The sequence below is a fragment of the Stenella coeruleoalba genome (assembly GCF_951394435.1).
Source record: "Stenella coeruleoalba genome assembly, chromosome: 2".
Lineage (NCBI taxonomy): Eukaryota > Metazoa > Chordata > Mammalia > Artiodactyla > Delphinidae > Stenella > Stenella coeruleoalba.
In genome coordinates this window covers 483,747-505,547 of record NC_137147.1, presented here as the reverse complement: position 1 = coordinate 505,547, position 21,801 = coordinate 483,747, and the positions used below count along the sequence as shown (strand labels likewise).

The 21,801-nt window shown below is 69.0% G+C and overlaps 1 protein-coding gene across 4 annotated transcripts in view; it reads left to right on the top strand.

Moving 5' to 3' along the window:
• CEP170B (centrosomal protein 170B) overlaps window positions 1–21,801 on the top strand; it is a 26,248-nt gene extending 4,447 nt beyond the window's left edge. For 2 of the 4 annotated variants that reach the window (XM_079907963.1, XM_079907965.1), the window contains exons 3-19: window positions 6,153–6,242; window positions 7,631–7,711; window positions 8,478–8,534; window positions 9,580–9,718; window positions 10,376–10,480; window positions 10,628–11,110; window positions 11,353–12,077; window positions 12,159–12,335; window positions 12,760–12,850; window positions 13,002–14,714; window positions 15,963–16,206; window positions 18,319–18,478; window positions 18,712–18,855; window positions 18,970–19,058; window positions 19,507–19,600; window positions 19,733–19,784; window positions 19,936–21,801. In XM_079907963.1, coding sequence (XP_079764089.1) covers window positions 6,153–6,242; window positions 7,631–7,711; window positions 8,478–8,534; window positions 9,580–9,718; window positions 10,376–10,480; window positions 10,628–11,110; window positions 11,353–12,077; window positions 12,159–12,335; window positions 12,760–12,850; window positions 13,002–14,714; window positions 15,963–16,206; window positions 18,319–18,478; window positions 18,712–18,855; window positions 18,970–19,058; window positions 19,507–19,600; window positions 19,733–19,784; window positions 19,936–20,159 — 4,668 coding nt within the window. In that variant the 3' untranslated portion in view covers window positions 20,160–21,801. Of the gene's footprint in view, window positions 1–6,152; window positions 6,243–7,086; window positions 7,158–7,630; window positions 7,712–8,477; window positions 8,535–9,579; window positions 9,719–10,375; window positions 10,481–10,627; window positions 11,111–11,352; window positions 12,078–12,158; window positions 12,336–12,759; window positions 12,851–13,001; window positions 14,715–14,852; window positions 15,252–15,962; window positions 16,207–18,318; window positions 18,479–18,711; window positions 18,856–18,969; window positions 19,059–19,506; window positions 19,601–19,732; window positions 19,785–19,935 lie in introns of those variants that run through there. The other 2 variants (XM_079907964.1, XM_079907966.1) reach the window with 2 other exon arrangements.

Here is a 21,801-nt window from a genome sequence, read left to right as displayed (position 1 = left end):
CCACTTGGGTGCAGGGTGAGACCCCTCCCCTGTTCCATGCGCCGCCCTGGCTGCTGCCGCCCACTCACTCCCTGGGATGCATGGGGTTTGGGCTGCAGCCGGGGGTCCCAACCATGTGCATGTCCACTTGGGCAGCAAATGAAGGCCTGTCCATGTCCAGACACCCTGACTTCCCCCAAACGTCCTCTAATTTGCCTGACTCCAGACGCAGCAGGACCCGCCCTTGCTCGTTCGGTCTTTTCAGTATCTTTGATCTAGGGCAGTCTCCCTTTTTGTCTTTGCTTCTTGCCTTGGAAGTCGGTGGGTCTGTGCAGGGCTGGGTGAATGCTTCCTGTAAAGGGCTGGGTATATATCTGAGGCCTTGCGGGCCACACGCCTCCATCACAGCCACGCAGCTTTGCTATTGTTGGGGAGACAAACGGGCGCGCCAGTCAAGCTTTGTGTCTGTTGATATGTCAATTTCATATCATTTTCACCTGTCCTGAAGGAGGGTTTTTTTTTTTTTTTTTTTTTTTTTGAGCACGTAAAGTGTAAAGACTGTTCTCAGGCCACATAAAGCAAGCAGAGGCCGCAGGTCGCCCCCCCTCGGCCTCCTGGGGTGGCCAATGCGGGGGTCTTGATGTGGCCGGTGGCTCCGTGATGGTGTCACGTGACATGACCTCTGTCGTCTGTCCATTGGTGAGAGATCCACAGGGGTCACCACATCGGGCCCTGAGCCCTGGCGGGGAGTTGTGTGTGCCCTGCTGTGACTGTGCGGCTTGTCGATGGCCCTGCCCTTCCCGGGGTGGCTGGGAGGGCCTCTCGTAGGAGGCGGCACTTGACGGGAGCCTGTGAGCGCTGGGGGCCCAGCGTGCTTGCTCCTTCCCCGCCCGCCAGCTCTGTGCCCTGCACCAGGCCCTCACCCTGCCCGCTTCTCTCCCCAGGGGGTGGGCAGGGTGCGCAGTGTGAGTTTGGGGTCCAATTCCTAGTTTCTGGGACGATCAGTGTGGAGCCCTGAGCAGGGTGGAGGGAGGGGGGATCCTCAGCCCTCCATGCTGGGCTGGCCCTGGCCTGGGTGCACCTGCGTTTCTGCCTCAGGCTGTTCTGGGCAGCGTGGCCATGTCTCCACCACACGGGGAAACTGAGGCTCAGGGAGGTCACGTAGCTGTAGAGTAGGTGTGGGAATGCCACCCCCTCCCAACACCTCCCCCCTCCAGCCCACCTGCCCCTTGCTCAGGACGCCCATCCTCTTGCCTTGCTGTCCTGCCAGCCCCCTTCACCCCATACTCTTCTGTGGAGCCCCTGCTAGGGAGTTCCTCACCGGCACGCCACGGCCTCAGTCCCCACGCCACCGCCCGGATGGCCACTGCACACGCCGTGCCCCCCGCCCCCCCACAGCTTCTCCCTAGGATGGCAGCTCCAGGCTCCCGGGCCTCTTGGCGCGTGCCTGGCGGCCCCTGCAGCTTTCCCACTTGGCCTGGGCTCTGGGTGTACGTGACCCCTCCCTGGAGGTCCTGTCCATACGCACAGCCTTGGTTTCCACCTCTGCTCACGTGATGCAAATGGTGTCTGTCACCGTGCTGTCCCTAGCCTCGCGCGTCATCAGCTCCTGGGCACCTCAGAGGCAGCCCGAGCCTGGTGCCGAACAAACCCCCTTCTCCGACGCCGCCAGGTGTTCAGGGGCGAACCCCGACCTTCCCTCTCCCTCCCGCATGCCTCGGGCATCCCCGGGTGCAGGGATAGGTACCCCCGGCCACTAGGCCTCCTGGGGGCCACAGCCTCTCCCCACCTGCCTGGCTTTCCGAGATCGTCCACGCCCGCCCCGTCCCCACCCTCTCCCTGCCACGTGCTCCCGGAGCACCCTGGCCTGCCCTGTGTGTCCTTGTGTCCATTCCCACATTTGTCACTCGATGGTCACTGGCCCCACGCTGGAGCCTGGGGTCTCCATTCCAGGGCTGGCCCGCCCACAAACACATAAGCAGGAGCCAGGTGACCCCCCAGGAGCCACACCCAAAGGTGGCACCGGGTTTGGGACCGGGGTAGGGGGGGCTCTGGGGCCGACTGGACATGGCGACGTTGTGCTGAGAGCTGGGGAGTGGGAGGGGCGGTGCTGGCAGGGGGGCTGGCGGGGGGGGGCCCTCTGCCCGGCGGGGAGGGTGAGGCAGTGCGGCGCGAGGAGACGTGGCTGGGGAACAGGGGCCGTCCAGGAGGCTGCACCACAACCCAGGCAGGAGCGCCCACGTGTGGATCTCGGCGGGGGGGGCGGGGGGGGGCGCTGTGTCCCAGAGGCAGAGTCGCCAGCCTGGCCTCGTGCCGCCACGCTCTCCCACCGGGCCGCCCACTCGCCAGGGGTCCCGGCCCCCAGGGCGAGCCTGGCACAAGCTGGGCCAGTGAGGACGTGAGCGGGGACATGGGCCCAGGTCTGCCTGGCGCCCGAGCCCAGGCTGCCTGCTGTGGCTCCTGCCCCTGTGTCCCTGGGCTCTGGTGCAGGGCGTGTGTGTGTGTACATGTGTGGATGTGCGCGGGCGAGTACCTGTGCGTCGGCACACGTCTGTGCACACGTGTGCGCACGCAAACACGTATGCGCACAGGTGCATGTGTGCACATGTGTGTGGGTGTTGTACATGTCTGTGTGTGTGTGTGAGAGAGAGCCTGTGCGTGTTTGTGGCAAGGTGTCTTCTCTGCCTTCGCCTGGCTTGCCACGTGGGAGGGGTGACAGCTGGGATTCATCTGCACACATCCTTACCCGGAAACCACGGCCCAGAGACCCAGCTCGGAATCCCCCTGCACACACGCAGGTCGTGGGCGCTGTGGCCCCGCTGGGGTGGCGCTGGGTGTGAGCTGGCAGGAGGGTGTGCCCCGAGCCTGGGGTTTGGGCCGCTGCCCGATGCTGGGCGGGGCGGGGCTTTCGCTCCTGGAGGGCAGATGCTGGGCGGGGCTTTCGCTCCTGGAGGGCGCCAGACCCAAGTTTTGGAAGCACATCTTTACTCCGCTTTAAAGTGACTACAGACAATTAGGTCCTTTTCCAAAAGTCCGTGTGTTTGGAGCCTCTTACAGCTATTTTACGCGTCTGCGCCCCATCCGCTCCACTTGCCACGTGGCCTGCTTTGTGTCCTTCTAAGTCTTGAGTCCTGCCTGGGCCAAGGGGCCACCTCCCCTTCTGGCGTGGGCTTCCAGCCTCTGGGCACCTGGGCTTGGGCCGAGAGGGAGGGAGGGCGGGCGGGCTCTGGCTGCGGGACCCTTCCTGCCTGTGCCCAGGGCTCCTGGCTCTCGGCAGTCTGGGGAGGGGGTGGGGCAGCCCAGGCTCTGGGTACAAGCGTCGGGGAGCCTGGGGCTGAGCGAGGCGGGGGGGGGGGGGGCGAGGTAGGGGGGTGTCTTGCCGGGAAAGGGAAGGTGGGCACCGGGAGAGCGTGGCCCAGGAGAGGGCATGGCACCTGCAGGGGCAAAGTGTCTGGCCAGCAGGCAGGCCGGGGCAGAGCGGCGAGAGGGAGGGCTGGGGAGGGCTGCGGGATGCAGGCGGGGGGCAGATTGAGGGGTGCCGCTGCTGGGGCTGAGGGGGTGTGGCCAGAGCAGCCGGGGCTGTTGGGGGCTTGGTCGGTGGCCTTCCCCAGGGAGGCTGAAGGGCCAGGCGGGCAGGGAGGAGGAATTGGGTTTGGCCAGGCTGGGCTTGAGTTGGAGGTCTGAAACTTGGAGAGGGAGAGAAGGTGTTCAGGCCGGAAAGGTCAGCCCAGAAGCCCCTCTAGGGGCCACACCTTGGCAAAGGTAGTGGCCAAGCCTGAGGCACAGAGCACCCTCCTGCTGTCGGCCACCACGTCTGCCTCAGGCCGAGAAGAGCCCCCGTCCCGCCACGTCCCGGTGTGCAGCCACCAGCAGCCCCTCTCAGGCCTGCGGTCCCCGGGAGCCCGATACCCGGCCACGTGGAGGGCAGAGTCCGGCCCCAGTGGCATCCAGGTGTTGGGCAGGGCTGAGGCGGGCAGGTGGCTGGGCACGGAGGGGGCGCAGCCCCTCAGTGAGCCCCAGGCCTCCCAGCTGCCAGGCTGGACTCTAAGGAATGCCTGACCCACGGGGCCACCCAGAGGGGCAGCTCCCTGGCCTGCGGTGGGGCGAGCCCGAGCACGCAGGCCCCTGGGACACCTGCTGATCCTTGTCTAGGCCGCCCGGGGCCCGGGGCCTGGGGGCAGCTCTGCCAGCACCTGCAGCCGGGAGACCGAGGCCCAGAGGAGGGCGTGTGGGCCCCCCCAGCGTGCCCTGCCCCCCCCCGCCTGGGCCAGGACAGTGGGAAGGGCTGGCTCGGGGCCCAGCGGGAGAGTCCAGTGGAGGAGGTGGTGCCCATGTCCGGGGCACAGGCTGCGGCCAGGGTGGCCCGGAGCTGTCTAGCTGTGGGTGCCGACTTTGAGGAATTCGGGACGGGGAAAGAGATGAGGCCAGGGGCGCGGGGCAGGGGGTCTCAAGGTCAGACTCACCTCGCCAGAGACCCGTTGCTTTGGGAGGCAGGTGAGTTGGCGCTGGAGCCCCGCCAGGATCAGCCCTGGGGACTTCCCGGGGAGGGAGGCCCGTGCTTCCCCTGGCTCACGGGGGTGGTGCTGGGGCAGGCGGCTCCGGGCTGGCCTCTGTGTCCAGGAGGCCCCGGCTGGCCCCGCAGACTCTGTGCTCGCCTTGAAGCCTCCCCTGCACCCCTGCTCCCTTCTGGAGGACCCAGGGTCCGTGGCAGCATGAGGAGTGGGCCGGGCCCCTGCTGCTGCAGCATCACTGTGCATGAAGCCAGCCACCTCAGGCCTCTGAGCCCAGGAGAGGCTGGAGCCCTCACAGGCCTGCCTGCTGCAGTCTCCTTGCCAGGCCCTGCCCTGGCACCTCGGCCAGAGCCCATGTCCACCCCACCCCACCCTGCTGTGCGCTCCTGTCTCTGGGTGAGGGAGGCCCAGGCCTGGGAGCTCCAGTCCTCGGGGGAGGGTATTGGGCCCCACCCCCCGGAAACTGGCCATTTCTGGACGGTGCCGGGGGTGCTGGGTAGGTGGAGAGAATCAGAGAAAGTGGCTCTGTGGAGGTGGCCTCTGGCTGGGGGAGGGGTCTGGGCACTCACCTGTGAGAACTGAGAAGGTGGTGGCGGGTGGTGACGCAGGGACTCAGGTGCTGGCTCACCCTCCCAAGGGCCGGGCCATCCTGGCCCAGGCGGTGGGGAGCGAGTGTGTGGGTCCCGTCGCTCCCGTGACATGCTCTGGAAGTGGGGGTCCTGGGTGTCTCGTGGGAGCCCTGCCGGGCAGGTACTGTCATCTGCCCCGGGCTGGGCCCCAGCACCCCACGGTTGGCCGGTCCTGCTGTTGTTTCCTGGGGCTGCCCCAGGCCTGGGCTCCTCAGGTGGTGGGGGAGGGACGCAGCTGCCACCCAGACCCACGGGGCCTCCAGCAGTGAGGTGTGGGCAGTGGGCTGGGCGGTGGTGGTGCGCTCTGTGTCAGGACTGCCCGCCCCCGGCTGGGCAAGGCGGCTCGTGCTGGCGGTGCCTGATGCAGCAGAATGCGACCCTGTGGCCCTGTCCCTGCTTCTCTGTCCCTGGAGTGGAGGGGCTGTGGCCTCCAGCTGGACTGTGTGAGGGAGCTGGGTGACTGTCCTTGGGGAGGGCCCCTGGGTCGGCTGGTGGCCAGGGCAGAGCTGCCTGCATGTGTTCACGTGCGTGTGGCATCTGGGTGGCAGGGTGTGCTCAGGACGTGAGCCCTGTGCCTGCGAGCAGAAGGCAGTGGGGTCTGAGGCACGTCACGCGTGTGTGCGCGTGTCCGTCACTCCGAGAGGTGTGCGCTGTGGGCCAGGCTGGTGGGGGGAGGGGTCAGCCCTCTGATCCTGCCGCCCCCGTCCAGCCCGGCCTGCCCTTGGGAGTGAACAGCGTGTCCCAGATCTTCCGAGCATTCCCAGCCCCTCCCACGCTGACCCAGGAGCAGTGGCTGGGATGGCAGGGGGGGCACTGGCCTCCTGGTGCCGTGGAGGGCTGGTCACAACGGGAGGGGCCCGGGAGGCAGGCTGGGGCAGGGGGAACCCCGCGGCCTGCTCCGTGGCCAGGACGGCTGGCCGGGTCAGGCCTGGGGGGGCCTTCTGGGGCACACGCGCTTGAGGTGTGGAGGCGTGGGTGGGACCTCCTGGGCCGCCTGGCCCTCGGCCACCCGAGGCTTTGTGTGTCTCCCCAGTCCCGCAGTGTGGACAAGCAGCACGCTGTCATCAACTATGACCGAGACAGGGACGAGCACTGGGTCAAGGACCTGGGCAGCCTCAATGGGGTGAGTGCAGGGCCTTTGTGCTGGCCCCACCCCTCTTCCCAGCCCAGTTCCACCCACACCCTGGCTCCACCCCATATTGTGGCCCCACCCCCTGCTCCTCTCCAGGGCCCGCCCCCTGTGCTGGCCCCACCCCTCCATGACCCCTCCCATGGTGCTGGCCCCACCCCCTCATGGCCACACCCCTCTGCGTTGGTTCCCCACTCCGGCTGGGCCCCCCATGGCTCCATCCCCTCCATGGCCCTCCCCCTAGTGACGACCCCACCCCCGTTCATGACCCCTCCCTCAGTGCTGGCGCTGCGCCAGCTCCATCCTCACCCTGGGTCTGCCCCCTCATCACTGCCCCACGCCTCTGCTTTGTCCCCACCTGGCTCCCACCAGGACCTCCTGCTCCGGTGGCCTCCTTGGGAGGGCTCCCACTGGGTAGGGCCTCTGGGAGGTGGGGCTGCCTGCTGGGTGAGGAGGGAAGTGAGCCCTCTGGTGGGCAGGGGAGGCAATGGGACCTCCTGCAGGCTGGGAAATGGGGCTCCTGTGACGGATGGGGCTGTGCTGGGGTACCCCCTGTCCTAAGGGGTATATGTGAGCTCTTCTGTGAGTTGGGGGCGGCAGGGACAAGGAGGTGACCAAGAGGAAGTTCCTGGCTGCAGGAGCAGAGAGGGGTTCAGGTGGAGGCAGGGCGGGAGGGACAGGGCGGGGCTCTCTCCAGGGTCCAACACCTGTCTGGGTGCCTTGTTCTTTCTGTGTTTGGTCTCCTGGCCTGGGAGGCTGTTTCAGTAAGAAAACAAACGACCAGCCTCCACCCCCTTATACCAGCTGAGGAGGGCCCTTCCCCCCTCTCCCGCAGCCTGTGAAGTCTGACGCCCTGCGTCCTGAGCTTGGGGTCCCACAGCAGCCTCAGGCTGGCTCTGCCTCGGCCCTGTGAGCACACCAGCAAGTGCTGGCTGCCACCCCCCGGTCCCCCTCAGAGTGCCCCCAGCCGAGGGTCTCAGGCTCTGCTGGGGTCTCTGCCCGCTCAGCCCCTCCTCCCTCGGCACACGTCTGACCGGCCTTGCCCCGGGGCCACCCTGTGGCTGTGCCTCGCCGCTCCCGGGGGGCTCTGTGTGGATGAGAGAAGGGGCCGTCTCACAGGGGTGTCCGTGGGTTCTGTGCTTGTGGGGCTGTGTCAGGGTCCCTGGGTGCTGGGTGGGGTCTGGCGCCTCAGCCCCCTCGGCAGGTCCTCCTGCGGCCGTCTGTCCTGTGGTCCCGTTGGGGTGTGAGGCTGGTGCACCCGTGCTGGGAGGACGGTGCCGGGCCCAGAGCAGCACAGGAGGGCCTGGTGGTCCACTTCTGGGGCCTCCAGAGTCGCCGGCCCGCCTGCCCCGGCTCATCTCCGCCACCTGCCTACTCCGCAGACATTCGTGAACGACGTGCGCATCCCGGACCAGAAGTACGTTACGCTGAAGCTCAACGACGTCATCCGATTCGGCTACGATATCCTTCCGGGGGCGCTCACCCCTCCTGGCCTCCCCCTCTGTCCCCAGGGCCTCAGTCGCCCTGTTATGCTGGAAGTGGGTGGGGGCCTCAGGGGGTTAGAGACAGGAGGGTGAAGCCCGGGCTAGGCTCCGCCCTGAACTCCAGCCCCTGCCGCCGCCTGCCCCCCAGCCAAGGCCCCAGCCACGGACACCTTCTGCCCACGCTCGGGGCTGAGCTCACAGGGAGCCCGAGGAATGGGAAAACTTTCCCGGGACCCGGAGTCCTGGTGTTTCTGGAGGCCGACCAGGCATGGCTTTCTGTGCTCAGGACGTGGGTGAGTGGGGGCCATGCCTCCGCCCTGGGCACACCCGCTGGCGGGTGTGGACCCAGCGGCTGGCTCAGGCCCTCCGCACCCTGAAGCCTCAGGAGGCCGGGGGCTGAGGGGTGGTCTGGGACGGGCAGTGGAGCTGGATGCAGGCGGCATGGCCTCTGGGGCCCCGCTGGGCTCCTGGGCTGAAAGTGGGGTGGAGAGCATCCCCGCAGACCTAAGGTACGTGTGTGCGGTGGCCTGGAGCAGCCTCTGTCCTGTCCCCTGACCGGGGACAACACGGCCTGCGGGCTGTCCCTGCAGTGTGGACGCATGGCCAGTGCACACACGTTGGGGGAAGTTTGCAGGCATGTGCACCAGCGCTCCGCCCAGCCCGCCTTCCCTCTTCATCCACCACGCCTGGGCCCGAGGGCCCCGCCCCCTTCCTGCATCCTGTTCTCCTTAACGCGCTGTCACATTCCAACATGTACGTGCTGGAGCGGGTGCAGCACCGCGTCCCTGAGGAGGCGCTCAGGGTCAGTACTGGTGCTTGGCCTGGGGCCCCTGCATCCCTGTGTCCCTACAGCCCTCCGCTTCCCACTGCCCATCTCCCCCAGGCCTCTGGGCCGCTGTGCGTCAGCCTGGTTTGGCCTGCCCTGCCGGATGGCCCAGTCGGGCAGGTGGGGAAGATAGTCAGGCGACCCGCCCCACCGCACCCCCGGCTGATGCAGTCACAGATGGCGGGTGTGGCTGGAGCCCCAGAGGAGGCTGCTTTGCCCAGCAGGAGGGGGTGGGTGGGAGGGAGGGCCCGGGCCCACCCAGCATCTTGGGTACCGGGAGGACCCTGATTGGGCTACCATGGGTGGAGGTGGCCGGGAGCAGTCTGGAGGCTAGCAGGGAGGCAGCCTTTGGGGACAGCCTCGTGGGAGGTCCTGGGTGAGGGGCACCCTCGAGCACCCTTCCTTCAGCTGGGGCTCGAAGGTCCCAGGGTCGGTCATGGCAGGTGGAGCCTCTCCTTTCCCCTTGCTCCGTTGTGCAGGCGTCATGGAGCAGACTCAGGGGACCCTGCCCAGAGCCGCACCCAGGAGCCCCATGGCGGGGGGTTGGGGGGGAGGCTTAGTCCCATTTTCCAAAGTAACCATGGGCAGCACAGGGAGCGTGGGTGGCCTGCCTAGAGTCACACAGCCAGTGAGGGGCAGGGCCGATGACCGCCGAGCTCAGCCAGGTGGGGCCCGGCACGCACACGCACATGCGCACGCACGGACAGGCTGCTGCTCCCCACCTCCCACTGCTCCTGAGGGCTGTCCCACCCCCTCTCTGGAGGGGCCTGTGGGTGGCAGTCTCCCCTCTGACGGCTGCTGTCCACTCCCTCCTGGAAGCTTGTGGCCCTGAGGATGCCCCCAGCCTTGGGTGCGGCCCCCCAGCTTCAAGCCTCGTGACACGGGCAGGCCTTAGGCTGTCTGCTCCGCGGGGGTTGTGAGGGGGACCTCATGCCACTGTGGGGCAGAGGAGAGGCCACGCAGGTGCCCTGGGCGGGGGCGTCCTGCCGAGGACGCGCCTCACCCCAGCCGCTGCCCACAGCACGAGAAGTACACCAGCCAGCTGCAGGTGAGCGTCAAGAGCCCGGCGCCCAAGACGGGCGAGGCTGTGCCGGAGCAGGCGCCTTACTGCGAGGCCGTGAACCCCAGGCCAGAGAGGGGGGACCGGAGACCGGGGCCAGGTAGGATGGTGTGCAGAGGGGTGCGGGAGGGAGGGGGGTGTGCACACAGGCCTTGGTCCACCTCATCCAGGAGCTGACCTTTCACCCCGACGTACACACGTTCCCCTCCCCGCACAGCCCCCCAGCATGTGTGCCTGCACCCCTGCACCCCTGTAGCCACACTCACCGTGCACCCCTGCACCCCTGTAGAAACAGCCACCTGCCCCACGTGGTTCAGTCAGAGCGCAGTGGCTCTCAGCCCCAGGTCACCTATTAGTGACCCGAACCGTTTACAGGCCCTGGGGGAGAGGCCAGCCCTGGGTGGGGCTCGCTGCTGTCCTCCCGCCCCTCTGTCGGGCAGGCCCTAGGGGCAGAGGGCCCAGGCCGGGCTCAAGGGATTGCCCGCCCCAGGGCCGCAGTGCTAAGGACAGTGCAACCCCAGGGACGAGCCTCCCTGGAACAGCCGCCCCATGGGGAGGTTGTCACTGCCGTTGTCACCCACCAGGGTTGCAGAAATGGGGCTCAGGGTGGCTGGCGAAGGTTCTGGGCAGCTGCAGACCCGAGCTGGGAGGTGGTGCCGGGGCCCCCTGCAGACCCCAGCATCTTCCCCAGCTCCGGGTCTCCGCCTCTGTCTGTGCTGGGGCCACAGGGACCCAGGCTCCAACTCTTCCTCTGCAGAGGCGGCGGCCTACCGCACACCCCTGTACGGGCAGCCCTCCTGGTGGGGTGAGGACGATGGTAGCAGCCCGCCCGAGGAGCGGCGCCAGGATGAGCCCGACACGGGTAAGTCCTGGAGGGCAGCCTGCTCTGGAGGTGCCCTCGGCGGGGCCGTGGGCAGGGAGACATGGCGCCCATGGTCCTCGCGGAGGTGGGTGGGGCGAGGGAGCCACCGTGAGCACGTGCCTGGCCTGAGCACGTGTTCCCCCACAGAGCGGCCCAAGGAGCTGGCTCAGCGGGACAGTGACCTCGTGGGGACGACGGCCGCCTTCCGGGCCCCCGCGGAGCCGCAGGGCTACTCGTTCCGGCGGGAGCCCAGCTACTTCGAGATCCCCACCAAGGAGGTCCCCCCGTCGCGGGCCCCAGAGGTGCCGGCACACGAGGCGCCTACCAGGGATGCGGAGGCGGGCGGGGGCGGGGTGGCCCCCGTGGTGCAGAGCCACGCCTGCTTCACCATCGAGTTTGACGACTGCAGCCCCGGCAAGGTCAAGATCAAGGACCACGTCACCAAGTTCTCCCTTCGCCAGCGCCGGCCCCCTGGCAAGGAGCCCACAGCCATCGAGGTGGTCTCTGCGGAGACCAAGGTGGCCGACTGGCTGGTGCAGAGCGACCCCAGCCTGCTGCACCGGGCCGGCCCCGCCGATGACCGGCACAGCACCAAAAGCGACCTGCCGGTGCACACGCGCACCCTGAAGGGTGAGTGCACGGCTGCCCGCCCTCGCCTCGGTGGCCTCGTCTCCCGGGTCCGTTTACATTGCCCGAGAGCCGCCTGCCCTGTCGGGGGCCGTCCGGCCTGGTCCTGTTGCTTCTCTGGGCCATGTGGGCTGGGTCCATGGTGGGGCAGTGTGTCCCCGACCACACGACGGCGGTGGTTGTGTGTCGACCCCCGGGCGTCTCCTTTCCCTCGGCCTCACGCGTCGGGCCCCCGCCCCCTCCAGGCCACAAGCACGAGGACGGCACACAGAGCGACTCGGAGGACCCCATGGCCCAGGCGGCCGGGGCAGCTGGGGTCCCCTCGGAGGCTGGCGGGGAGCAGGTGCGGCTACAGAGGCAGCTCAGGCGGGACCCCCAGGAGCTGCTGCACGGCCAGCAGGCGTTCGTCATCGAATTCTTCGACGAGGACACGCCCCGCAAGAAGCGTTCCCAGTCCTTCACGCACACGCCGCCCGGGGACCCCAGGCCCGACAGGCGCCGCGGCCCCGGGCCGACCGACAGGGACCGCCCGGCCGCCCCCGCCCCGGCCTCGACCCGGGGGGCGGGCGGCAGCTCGGGGCCGCAGCGGGCCGGCTCTCTCAAGCGGGAGAAGGCGGAGGAGCGGCTGGGCGGCCCCTCGCCCGCCGCCCGGGCCTCGGCTCGCCCTTTCGGCAGCGTGGGGCGCCGCTCCCGCCTGGCCCAGGACTTCATGGCCCAGTGCCTGCGGGACGGCTCCCCGGCTGCCCGGTCAGGCCCCGAGAAGACGCCCCCGACGCCGCCCGCCCCCTCGCTACCCCGCGGGGCCAGCCCCGCGGCCCCCTCGCCGCCACCGCCACCCCCTGCTGACCCCCAAGTGACAAAGGCACGCAAGCAGGAGGAGGACGACAGCCTCAGTGACGCAGGGACCTACACCATCGACACGGAGGCGCAGGACCGGGAGGTGGAGGAGGCCCGCCGGATGATCGACCAGGTGGGCGTGCTGCAGCCGGAGCCCGGGAGGCCGGCCTCGGGCGCGGGCTCTGACCTGCTGCCCGGCTGTCCCTCCCGGCAGGTCTTTGGGGTACGGGAGTCCCCTGAGCTCTCCAGGGCGTCCTCGGCTGCCTTCCGTCCAGTTATCAGAGGGGACAGAGAAGAGTCTGGTGACGGAGTGGCTCAGCGGATGGCCTTGCTGCAGGAGTTTGCCTCCCGGCCAGTGGGCGGGATTGGAACCCCCCCGGTGGAGCTCCAGGTGTGTGGGACTGAGCCCAGACACGTCCCTGGGGAGAGACTGGGCGGGGAGAGGACAGCATCTGGGCCGGGGCCCCGGTCACTGCGTCCTGTATGCACTCGAAGGCTCTGGTCCTGCCCGAGCTGTGGGCTCCAGGTCCTGGCGCCCACCTGTGCAGAGGGTCGGGGGTGCCTGCGTGTATGTGCCCACGGGCGGGGCCCGGCTGAGTCTTGGGGGGGCAGGGACCGCTGACCTCCAAGTCACTGAGCCGGGCTGAGACGTGGGTAGTTACGCAAGCCAGGTGAGGCCACGGGGGTCCTCTGGCTGCCTCTGTTGGGGGGCAGGTGTTGGGGCGGGCTGCCTCGCCCCCTCCTGCCCCCAGCACCTCCCCGTGGGGCTCCTGTCTCTCCCTGCCGCGGACACGCTCCTGCCCTCCTCTCCGTAGGGCCTCCCAGTACCGGGCTCCCCCGGGGGTCAGAAGTGGGTGTCCCGCTGGGCCAGTCTGGCCGACAGCTACTCGGACCCGGGCCTGTCAGGTAAGTGGCCCCAGTGCCGCAGCAGGGAGGGGGCAGCCCGAGGCCACCAGCTAGGCAGACGCGAGCGCAGGCCACTGTGCCCGGGGGAGGGCCGGCTCCTCGTGTGGGCCCGCGGGCAGCGCTCACTCGAACCAGCCCCCTTGTCTTCCAGACGACGGCCCCGGGCGCAGAGCCAGAGAGCTGGAGGGGGCCCTGCCTGTGCGCCAGCGAAGGCTGCTCCCACAGCTGCCCAGCGACAGGGCGGACAGCCCCGCCGGCCCCGAGGCCACCAGGAGGAGCGGGCCGGGGCCGCCAGAGCTGGGCAGCGAGCAGGCCGGCCTCTTGGGACAGGAAGACCTGGAGCCCGACAGCCTCAGTGACGCCAGTGGGTCGGACGGAGGCCGGGGCCCTGAGCCAGGCGGGGGCCTGCAGGAAGAAAGACGCGGGAGCCCCCAGGAGGGACCGGCGTGGACAAGGGGCCGGCGCTCACCGAGGGCCCCTGGGGAGCCGGCCCCCACCTCATTCTTCGCTGGGGACCAGAACGGGGAGGTGGCCTTCCCCAGGAAAGCGACTGTGGCTCCAGGTCAGGTGGAGGGCCCGGGGCGGGCAGTGCAGCCCAGCCCCCCGACACGGGACAGCGTGTACGTCAGCACCAGTGGGAGGATGGTCATCCAGCTGCGGACAGGGCAGCCCCCGGAGCCTGAGGGCCCCGCCCCGGCCCCCACCAAGGAGGCCCCGGCGTTCGTCCGGCAGGAGAGCTTCACCAAGGAGCCGGCCAGCGGCCCCGCAGCTCCCGGCCAGCTACCGTACATTAGCACCCACCCCCTCCTGCAGGACCTGGCCGCGGCCCGGGCCTCACGCATGGACCTGCACCCTCAGGACACCCACCTGATCCTGAAGGAGACAGAGACGGCGCTGGCCGCCCTGGAGGCCAGACTGCTCTCCAAGTCCGTGGAGGAGCCGGAGGGTGAGCTGGGCGGCGCCCCTGGGCCGCCAGAGGACTCCCTGTCCGGGGACTCCGACGTGGACACGGCCAGCACCGTCAGTCTTCTCAGCGGCAAGAACGGGCCCAGCCCGCAGCCCTCGGGGCTGCAGAAGGAGAAGCCGCCGTCCCCGCCGGCAGCGCAGGATGTGGGGGGTGTCGGCCTGAGCAGCGCCCGCGAGCGTCTCTCAGAGAAGCAGCGTCGCCCGCCGGGCCCAGCGGACGCGGGCCGCGGGGAGCCGGCAAGGCGCCTGGCCGCACGGCGTGGCCACGGGCCCCAAGGGTCCCTGGACTGGCCCGATGAGGAACGAGGCTCCAGCCTTGCCCACCTGCCCGGTGTGGACACGGTCACTTCTGACCACGAGACCTCCGGGGCCGTGGGGGCAGGGCGGCGGGGGCCTCGCCGGAAACCCACGGCCCCACCGCCGTCCCCTGCTGCCCGGGAAGAGCAGAGCCGCGGCTCAGCCGGCCTCCAGAAGGTGCAGCAGGCGCTGACCCGCTCCAACAGCTTGTCCGCCCCACGGCCCACGCGGGCCTCCCGGCTGAGGCGGGCCCGGCTGGGGGATGCCTCGGACACGGAGGCCGCAGATGGCGAACGGGGGCCCCCGGCCAATCCCGAGCCGGCGGGGCAGCCGGCTGCCGAGCAGGCCAAGAAGCTGTCACGCCTGGACATCCTGGCGATGCCCCGGAAGCGGGCCGGCTCCTTCACAGGGCCCAGCGACTCGGAGGCGGTCCCCACCCGCGCCGGCTTCTCCGGCCGCAGCGTCGAGTTGTACTGCGCCGGCCGCAAGCCCGCCGTGGCCGAGGCTCGGGCCACGGCCAGGAAGGCCGCCAACGCCACCACGCCCCCCCGCCAGCCCTTCAGCAGGGCCCGCCCGGGCAGCGCCCGGTACTCCTCACCCAGTGAGTGTGGGGAGCGGGAGGGCGGCCCTGGGTCCGGTCGGCACGCGCAGTGTGTCTGCAGGTCTCTGTGCGTCGGCCTTGCACCAGCTACGGGGCCCCCAGTGCTGGCCCTGGAGGAGCCCCTTTTCCCGTCGGCAGGTGTTTCTCCCTCTGACACGCACACATACACGTGCACCCGGCTGTGCACGGGTGGCGGGCCTCCTGCAGCCCCCAGGTGGTCCTGGTGTGAACGCCGAAAACCCCGACCATCTCCAGCCTGGAGGGACCGCCCCGACTCGCAAGCAGGCCTGGGTGACTGCAGACAGGGGGCTGGGCCTGCCCCTCCCTGGAGTTGCGGCCCCCGTGTGTGCAGCAGGGAGGGACGGCTGCCGTGGCACCGGAGCCGGCTCCTGCCGGGGTGGATGTGGGCATCCCTGCAGCCAGGCTCGCCCTGCGTGGGGACTGACCCGTCCTCTGAATGAGTTGGTTTAAGGTGTCAGCACTACTGGTCCCGCCCCGTGCTGCTGCTTCCACACCTGCCCCAACCCCCGACCCCTCCCGCACCCACGGCCTTGGAGTTCGGGCCCCTCCCTGCCTGCCAGGTCTTCAGGGGGCCACGGTGGCATCTGCCCCATGGCCAAGGGGTGAGGGCCACACCTGCTTGGTGGGAACCTGCTGCCCCGCCCTTCCTCGTACTGTGCATGTTTGCGGCCGCCACAGGGGCTCGGCGCAGCAGGGGGCGAGCAGTCGGGGCTGCGGCGGGCAGGTGCAGGGAGGGGCTGCGGCGGCTGAGCTGGGTTCTGACCACGGGCTGTGCAGCCACACGTACGGTCCAGCCCAGGGCCGTCGCTGATCCACGGGCAGTGGTTTACCCCCACCCGGCGTGTCTGCAGACACCAAGTCCCAGCTCCCTCACCCTAACCCTAACCAAGGGCGCTGGTTCTGCCTGATGGGCACAGACCCCTCCCCCAGAACGGGGCCCCTGCCACCGCCAACCAGCCACGACCCTGAGCTGCTCCGCGAGGGCCCATGGACACGCCAGGCTGCCCGTCTGTATGCGTGCTTCTGGGCTGGCAGTGACCTTGCAGTCCCCGGAGCCCAGCAGCTGCTGGCTCTTCAGTCAAAGGGCGTCTGAGTGCGGGGGTGCCGGCCGCAGCACAGCCCATCCTGCAGCGCCGGGCCCTTGCCTGGAGGGGCCTCGGGGCTGCCGCAGGTGCTGACGGCCGCTCTGTTCTGTTCTTCCTTTTGGAACCAATTCACTCACCCGAGACGTGCGTCGCCGGCAGCAGGGCTCGGATTGCACGTCCACATCCGAGGAGGAGTATGGCTCCCACCACGGCTCCCCCAAGCACGCCCGCCCCCATGCCTCAGCAGCCACGCAGACCCCACGGGCTGGCAGCTCTGGCCGGGCCCGACCCCGGGCCCCTGGCCTCCGGGACACAGACGACGAGGAAGAAGAGCCCGACCCTTATGGTTTCATTGTGCAGACAGCCGAGATCGCTGAGATTGCCAGGTGAGTGGTGACGGGTGACGGCACACGCTGCTGATCCACAGGGCACCTCCCCTTGGGACTGGGCTGGGGGTTCAGTTCCTAAAGGGCTTGAGAAATGCTTGTCGGGGATGGATAGGTGGGTGGATGGACGGATGATGGGTGGGTGGATGGATCGATGATGGACGGGTGGGTGGATCGATGATGGACGGTTGGGTGGATGGATCGATGATGGACGGTTGGGTGGATGGGTAGTTGGATGGGCAGTGGGTGGATAGATCGATGATGGACGGTTGGGTGCGTGATGAATGGATAGATGGGCGGGCAGTTGCATGGGTAGCGGGTGGCTGGATGGATGGATGCAGATCTGCCCAGAAGGGTGGGGGAACCTCTGGTACAGGAAGGTCTTCACCAAGGTTTTTATTAAAGATGAGTTCCTTCATGCAGTCATTCAGCGGAAGGATCACCTCCAGGTCAGGCGTTGAAAAGGATGGTGCAGAGGTGGCAGGGAAGGAGAGTGGGCTTTCGCTGACTAGCGGTCTGTGCTGTGACGGCTTGACTGCAGGCTTGTGAGAGGGCAGGAGGGGAGTGGGGCTGGTGAGTGGTGAGTGTTGGTGCCAAGGATGCTGAGCTTGCGCTGGTGAGGCACCTGGAGGGAGGCGAGCAGGGGCAGTGGCTCCTAGGACAGTGGCCCACGTGGGGGATGGAGGTGTGGGCGTCACCAGCATGAAGACGGTGACCAAGGCTGTGGGCGGTGTGAGGGCGTGGAGAGCATGAAGAGAAGAGGGCTGGGGCAGGGCTCTCGGGACACCTGGAGGGTGGTTGGAGGGAAGTTCCCTGTGCAGAGCGATGCTTGGGAGGGGGCCGAGGGGCCGGCCCAGGAGACAGGGTGTGGGGTTCTGGAGGGGGCGCCGCACCCGGCTGAGGGGAAGGGGGCGGAGGTGGAAGGAGAGAGGAAGGGGAAGTGGGGGCCCCAGGGGGCTTCCCGAGTGGGCGAGCCTGAACACACCAGCCTGCAGGCTGCGGAGGACAGAGGGAGCGGAGGGCGGGGCTGGCTGGGGGCAGGGGCACAGGTCACCAGCAGTTCAAAGGGGGTCCTTCTGTGTTTTTGATGTCGGAAGGGTGGGACCAAGTCGGGGACCCCTATCTTGATGGGGCCTGGGGCAGCCCTTGGTGGGAGGCAGAGGCCAGCCGGGGAAATTTCTCCAGCTGTGCCCAGCGCCTGTCGGGAGGGGCTGTAGCTGCCGCGAAGAGTGGACGGGTACGAGGGCTGGCTGGGGGGGCGCCCTGAGCAGAGCTGGGACAGCTGTGTGCGGAGACCTGGTCCTTGGTCCTTGGTGGGTCCTGGGGTCCCGTCCCTGGAGTGACAGCAGGCGTCGAGGGCTGAGGGAGCCAGAGGCCGGAGCCCGTCCCCCTGCCCCGAGCCTGGCCAAGGGCTGGAGTAGCTCAGAGCGCGCCGGCCGTGGGGCTGAGGTGCTCCGAGGGCGGGCGACGGAGGCTTTCGGCTCCAGCCCTGGGGCTTCACGGGCAGTCTGCGGCAGGGAGCTGCTCCCAGCTGGCCTGTGTCCTTTCCTGGGTGGCCCGGGAGCCTCTCAGGGAAGTGTGTGTTACCATCGGCAGGGCGGAGGGGACGGAGGTCTGCGCTGTCTCTGGGGCTGCAGGCTTGGCCTCCCTGCCCTGTGGAGAGTCCCTGGCCTCTGGGCCTGCTTGGCTCTGACCCTTGTCAGTGACTCTGCCTCCGTCTCCCTGCCTGTGGAGCGGGGCTCATGTGGCCCTGGTGGCCAGGAGCCTGTGGGTGTATCTGCCCATCCCTCCTCCCAGGGCCCCGCCCGAGCCCCCTCATCTTCAGGGGGTCGGGCGCTGAGGCGCCCAGTGGGAGTCCCCCTGGCACTGCTGCTGGTGGCTGGTTGGGTGTAGTTTGGGCCAGGCTGGAGGCTGTGTACCCCTGGCCCTGCTCCTGACCCAGTGGCTGCCTCCTGGGAGGGACTCCCACCCCACCTGGGCGGGGGGGATGGGGGTTTCTGCCTGTGGGGGGGTGACGTCGTGTCCCGTCTGGCTCCTGTCCCCACACTTCCCTGCACTGAGGCCGGGCCCAGGAGGACCCCGCAGGACCTGTCTTCCCTCCTGCCGCTGCAGGCTGAGCCAGACGCTGGTGAAGGACGTGGCCACCCTGGCCCGTGAGATCCACGATGTGGCCGGAGACGGCGACTCGCCGGGCTGCCCGGGGCCTGCCCACAGCCCCTCTCGCGCCAGTGTGCCTGGCACCCCCGCCTCCACCATCTCCGCCCGCGAGGAGGTGAGCCTGCCCTCGGCAGCCCCTTGCACGCCCAGGTGGGGGGCCGTGGCTGTGAGCCCTCCCCGGGGCCACACCCCGTGCCCAGCACCGCCCCCCACCAGCCACCCTGAGAGTGCGGGCCGGGTACCTGCTCCACGAGGGCGGGGTGCCCAGGGACCCTGAGCGGCCGGGCGGCGTCTGCTCTGTCCACTGCCCGCCCCATGGGCCACGCCCCTGCTCCCCCACCTCTGCAGCTGGTGCAGCGCATCCCCGAGGCCAGCCTCAACTTCCAGAAGGTGCCGCCCAGCCACCCGCGCTCTCAGGACCTGGACCAGAACATGAACGACCGCTGCGAGGACCCGCTGGCCGGCAAGACGCGGCCTCGGAACCGCGAGGAGGCAGGCGCCCCTCCCCTCGGAGAGCTCGCTCTGGGCTCTGGGCCGCGTCAGGGCATGGAGGGCACAGGGCTTCCTGGGGCGTCCAGGCGCCGGGCTGATGCCAGGTCCTCGCAGGTGATCTTCGATAACCTGATGCTGAACCCCGTGTCGCAGCTATCCCAGGCCATCCGCGAGAACACGGAGCACCTCGCTGAGAAGATGAAGTGAGTCGGCCCGCGTGCCGCTGGCCAGTGAGAGCCCCTGGGACGGGCCGGGGAGCCACCGCTGCCTAGCGGACACCCGGCCTGAGGCCCTGACACGGGTACAGACGTGTGCCTGTGCGCCAGGGCTGTGCCACGTGTGCGTGCACGCATGCACGCGTGTGCGGTTTGGCAACCAGACCCTGGGCCTGGGAGGGCCAGAGCCCCCAGGACGACCCGCCCCTCCCTCCCTGCCCCCTCCCTCCTCCCAGCTTTCCGCACATTAGGCCCAGAGACAGGACGCTGGGACCGGCCTGCCCAGGTCCTGCTCCAGGCCTCAGTTTCCCCGTGCGCCCAGGAGGGGCTGGCGTGGACCTCCCCGTGGCTGGTGGCGTGGCTTGGGAGGCTGCCATGCCTGGGTCTCTTGGTCACTGTCCTCTGCCTGTTCCCACCCCCGTCCCTTGGGGTGCAGGATCCTCTTTCAGAACACAGGGCGAGCCTGGGAAGACCTGGAGGCCAGGATCAACGCGGAGAACGAGGTGCCCATCCTGAAGACGTCCAACAAGGTGAGGGGCCCCTCTGCGCCCCCGGCCCGCTTGGCTGCAGGGAGACTGGGGGGAGCTGCCCGAGCCCGGGACCCCAGGGAGAGGCGAGCGCTGGGGTCCGGCTCCAGCGGCCTCTTTCCCGCCTGCCCCCAGGAAATCACCTCCATCCTGAAGGAACTGAGGCGAGTGCAGAAGCAGCTGGAAGGTGGGTGTGGCCGTGCGGGGCGCTGGGAGGGCCGTCGGGGGCCTTGGGGAGCCTGGCCCACACTCACAGCTAACCGGCCGGGAGGCCCCCGGCTGGGCACGGGAGGCAGGGCAGGACCCTCCGGCCGGCCTGACCCTCCCCACCCCCCCAGTTATCAACGCCATCGTGGACCCCAGTGGGAACCTGGACCTGCTGACCGGAAACCGGGGTTCTGCAGGCTCGGCCCAGCTCGGGAGAGGCCGGCCGGCCTCCCAGAGTCCGTCCTCACCCCCGTCGGCCCTGCTGGCGAGGAGCTTCCCGCAGCGGGCAAACTGCGGGACCCCCGGCCTCCCGGACCCCTCCTTCCTCCCCGACACGGAGCAGTTCCTGATCTAGGTGTTGGGGCTGGGCAGCCTCCCCACACCCTGGGCCTGGACAGTTCACCACAAAGACCCCCACACGTGCCATAACCCCGTGGGTGCCCAGGCCCCCTCCTCAGCTCCCAGCGCCCCCCCGCCCCACTGGCCTCCTGGCCCAGCTCCCGCTGCGGCCGATGCCAAGGGCCAGTGTCCGGGCGTGTGCCCAGCCTCCTCTCCATCGCTGTTACTTTGTCGTTAGCTTTCAAGGAAGGGGTAGTTTGTGCCACTGCAGCAGCCTCCCCGGCCCGGGGGGCCCCGCTCTGCCGCGTGGGCTGGGGGCGCGTGCGTACCCGCCCTGTTCCTCTGTGCTGGCTGGGACCAGGTTGGGGGAGAGGACTGGGCGATGCGGTCTTTCAGTGCCAAACACAGAGCAGGGTGGTGGGGAGACGCCTCGTGACGCCCCGGGACTTGAGGCGGCAGAGTGCGGGCTGGGCGGGGCGATGGCAGCTCCCAGGCGCCCCAGAGTCCAGTGGCCCGGGGCGGGCACGCAGCCTGTGGAAACATTTGTGGCAGGAACCCCACTGCTTCGAGCCTTTGGTGCCAACACAACTGCCAAACTCACCGAGCGCGCGGGCCGGCGCCGCGCACACAGGCGCGAGCACTCGTCAGGCACGTCTGCGCTCACACAGCCCAGGCTCGGCCCCCCACGCGGCACGTCCAGGGAGGGAGGCGGGCCCGGCACCCGCTTCCGGTGGTTCTGGGCCAGAGGGAGGGGAGCGATTAACCAAAGTGACCAAAAACCGGGCTTCAGAAGCTCCCTGGACAACGTCCCCTCCCCCCGCTCCCCTCCCCGCTGTCCTGCGGACTCTGTGGGCATTAATTGGGTGCCTCCCGGGCCTCTCTGCTCCAGGTCCTGTGGGGGGGGGGGGTAGGGGCAGCCCCCCAGGAACAGTTTTATTTCTCAGGATTCTTTCAGCTGGGAACGTGCCAGGCGAGCAGAGCCCAGCCCCCTCCCGGGGGCTGATGTTTCCGCAGCCTCGAAGCCAAAGAGCCCACTGGCTGCGGCGGGTGGGGCTGGGGCGCCCCCACCCTGCCTGGCACCTGCGCTGATATCGATCGCGGGGCAGGACCGACTGCGGGGGCCGGGGTCACAGCGGGCGCGGCTCTGGGGCCGCGGTGGGTGACGCATGTGTCCGTGTTTACATTTAGCTGACGTGGAGCCCACGCCCCGGCCCTGTGCCCCCTCCCCGGTGTGTACGTGTGTGAGTGGCAGTGGGGTCCGCGGCCGGCCCCGTCCGCGAGCCTGCTGTGTGCACGCGGAGGGGGTGCTGGTCCTGGTACCCCGCCCCGCGCGCTCCGCGCAGCTGCCCACAGCCTGTCCCCCGGAAACGAGCAGTGGCCGTCCGTCCAGCACACTCCCATCCGCACCCCCCGCGGTCGTCGCCGCACAGTTGTTTTCTTCACAAATTCACGCTCCGCCCTCCAGCCTCCGCCCTGGGATTGGTGACTCGTTTGTCAGGCTCTTGGAGGCGCCTCCGTGCACCTTGTCCTCAGGTGGTCTATGGATGTCTTTCAGAAAATGGTTATTTTATATGATTTGTCATGGAATTTGTTCTAATAAATCATTCTTCTGTCACGTGGCAACATGCCGGCGTTTGTCGCCTTGGCCTCATTTCTCC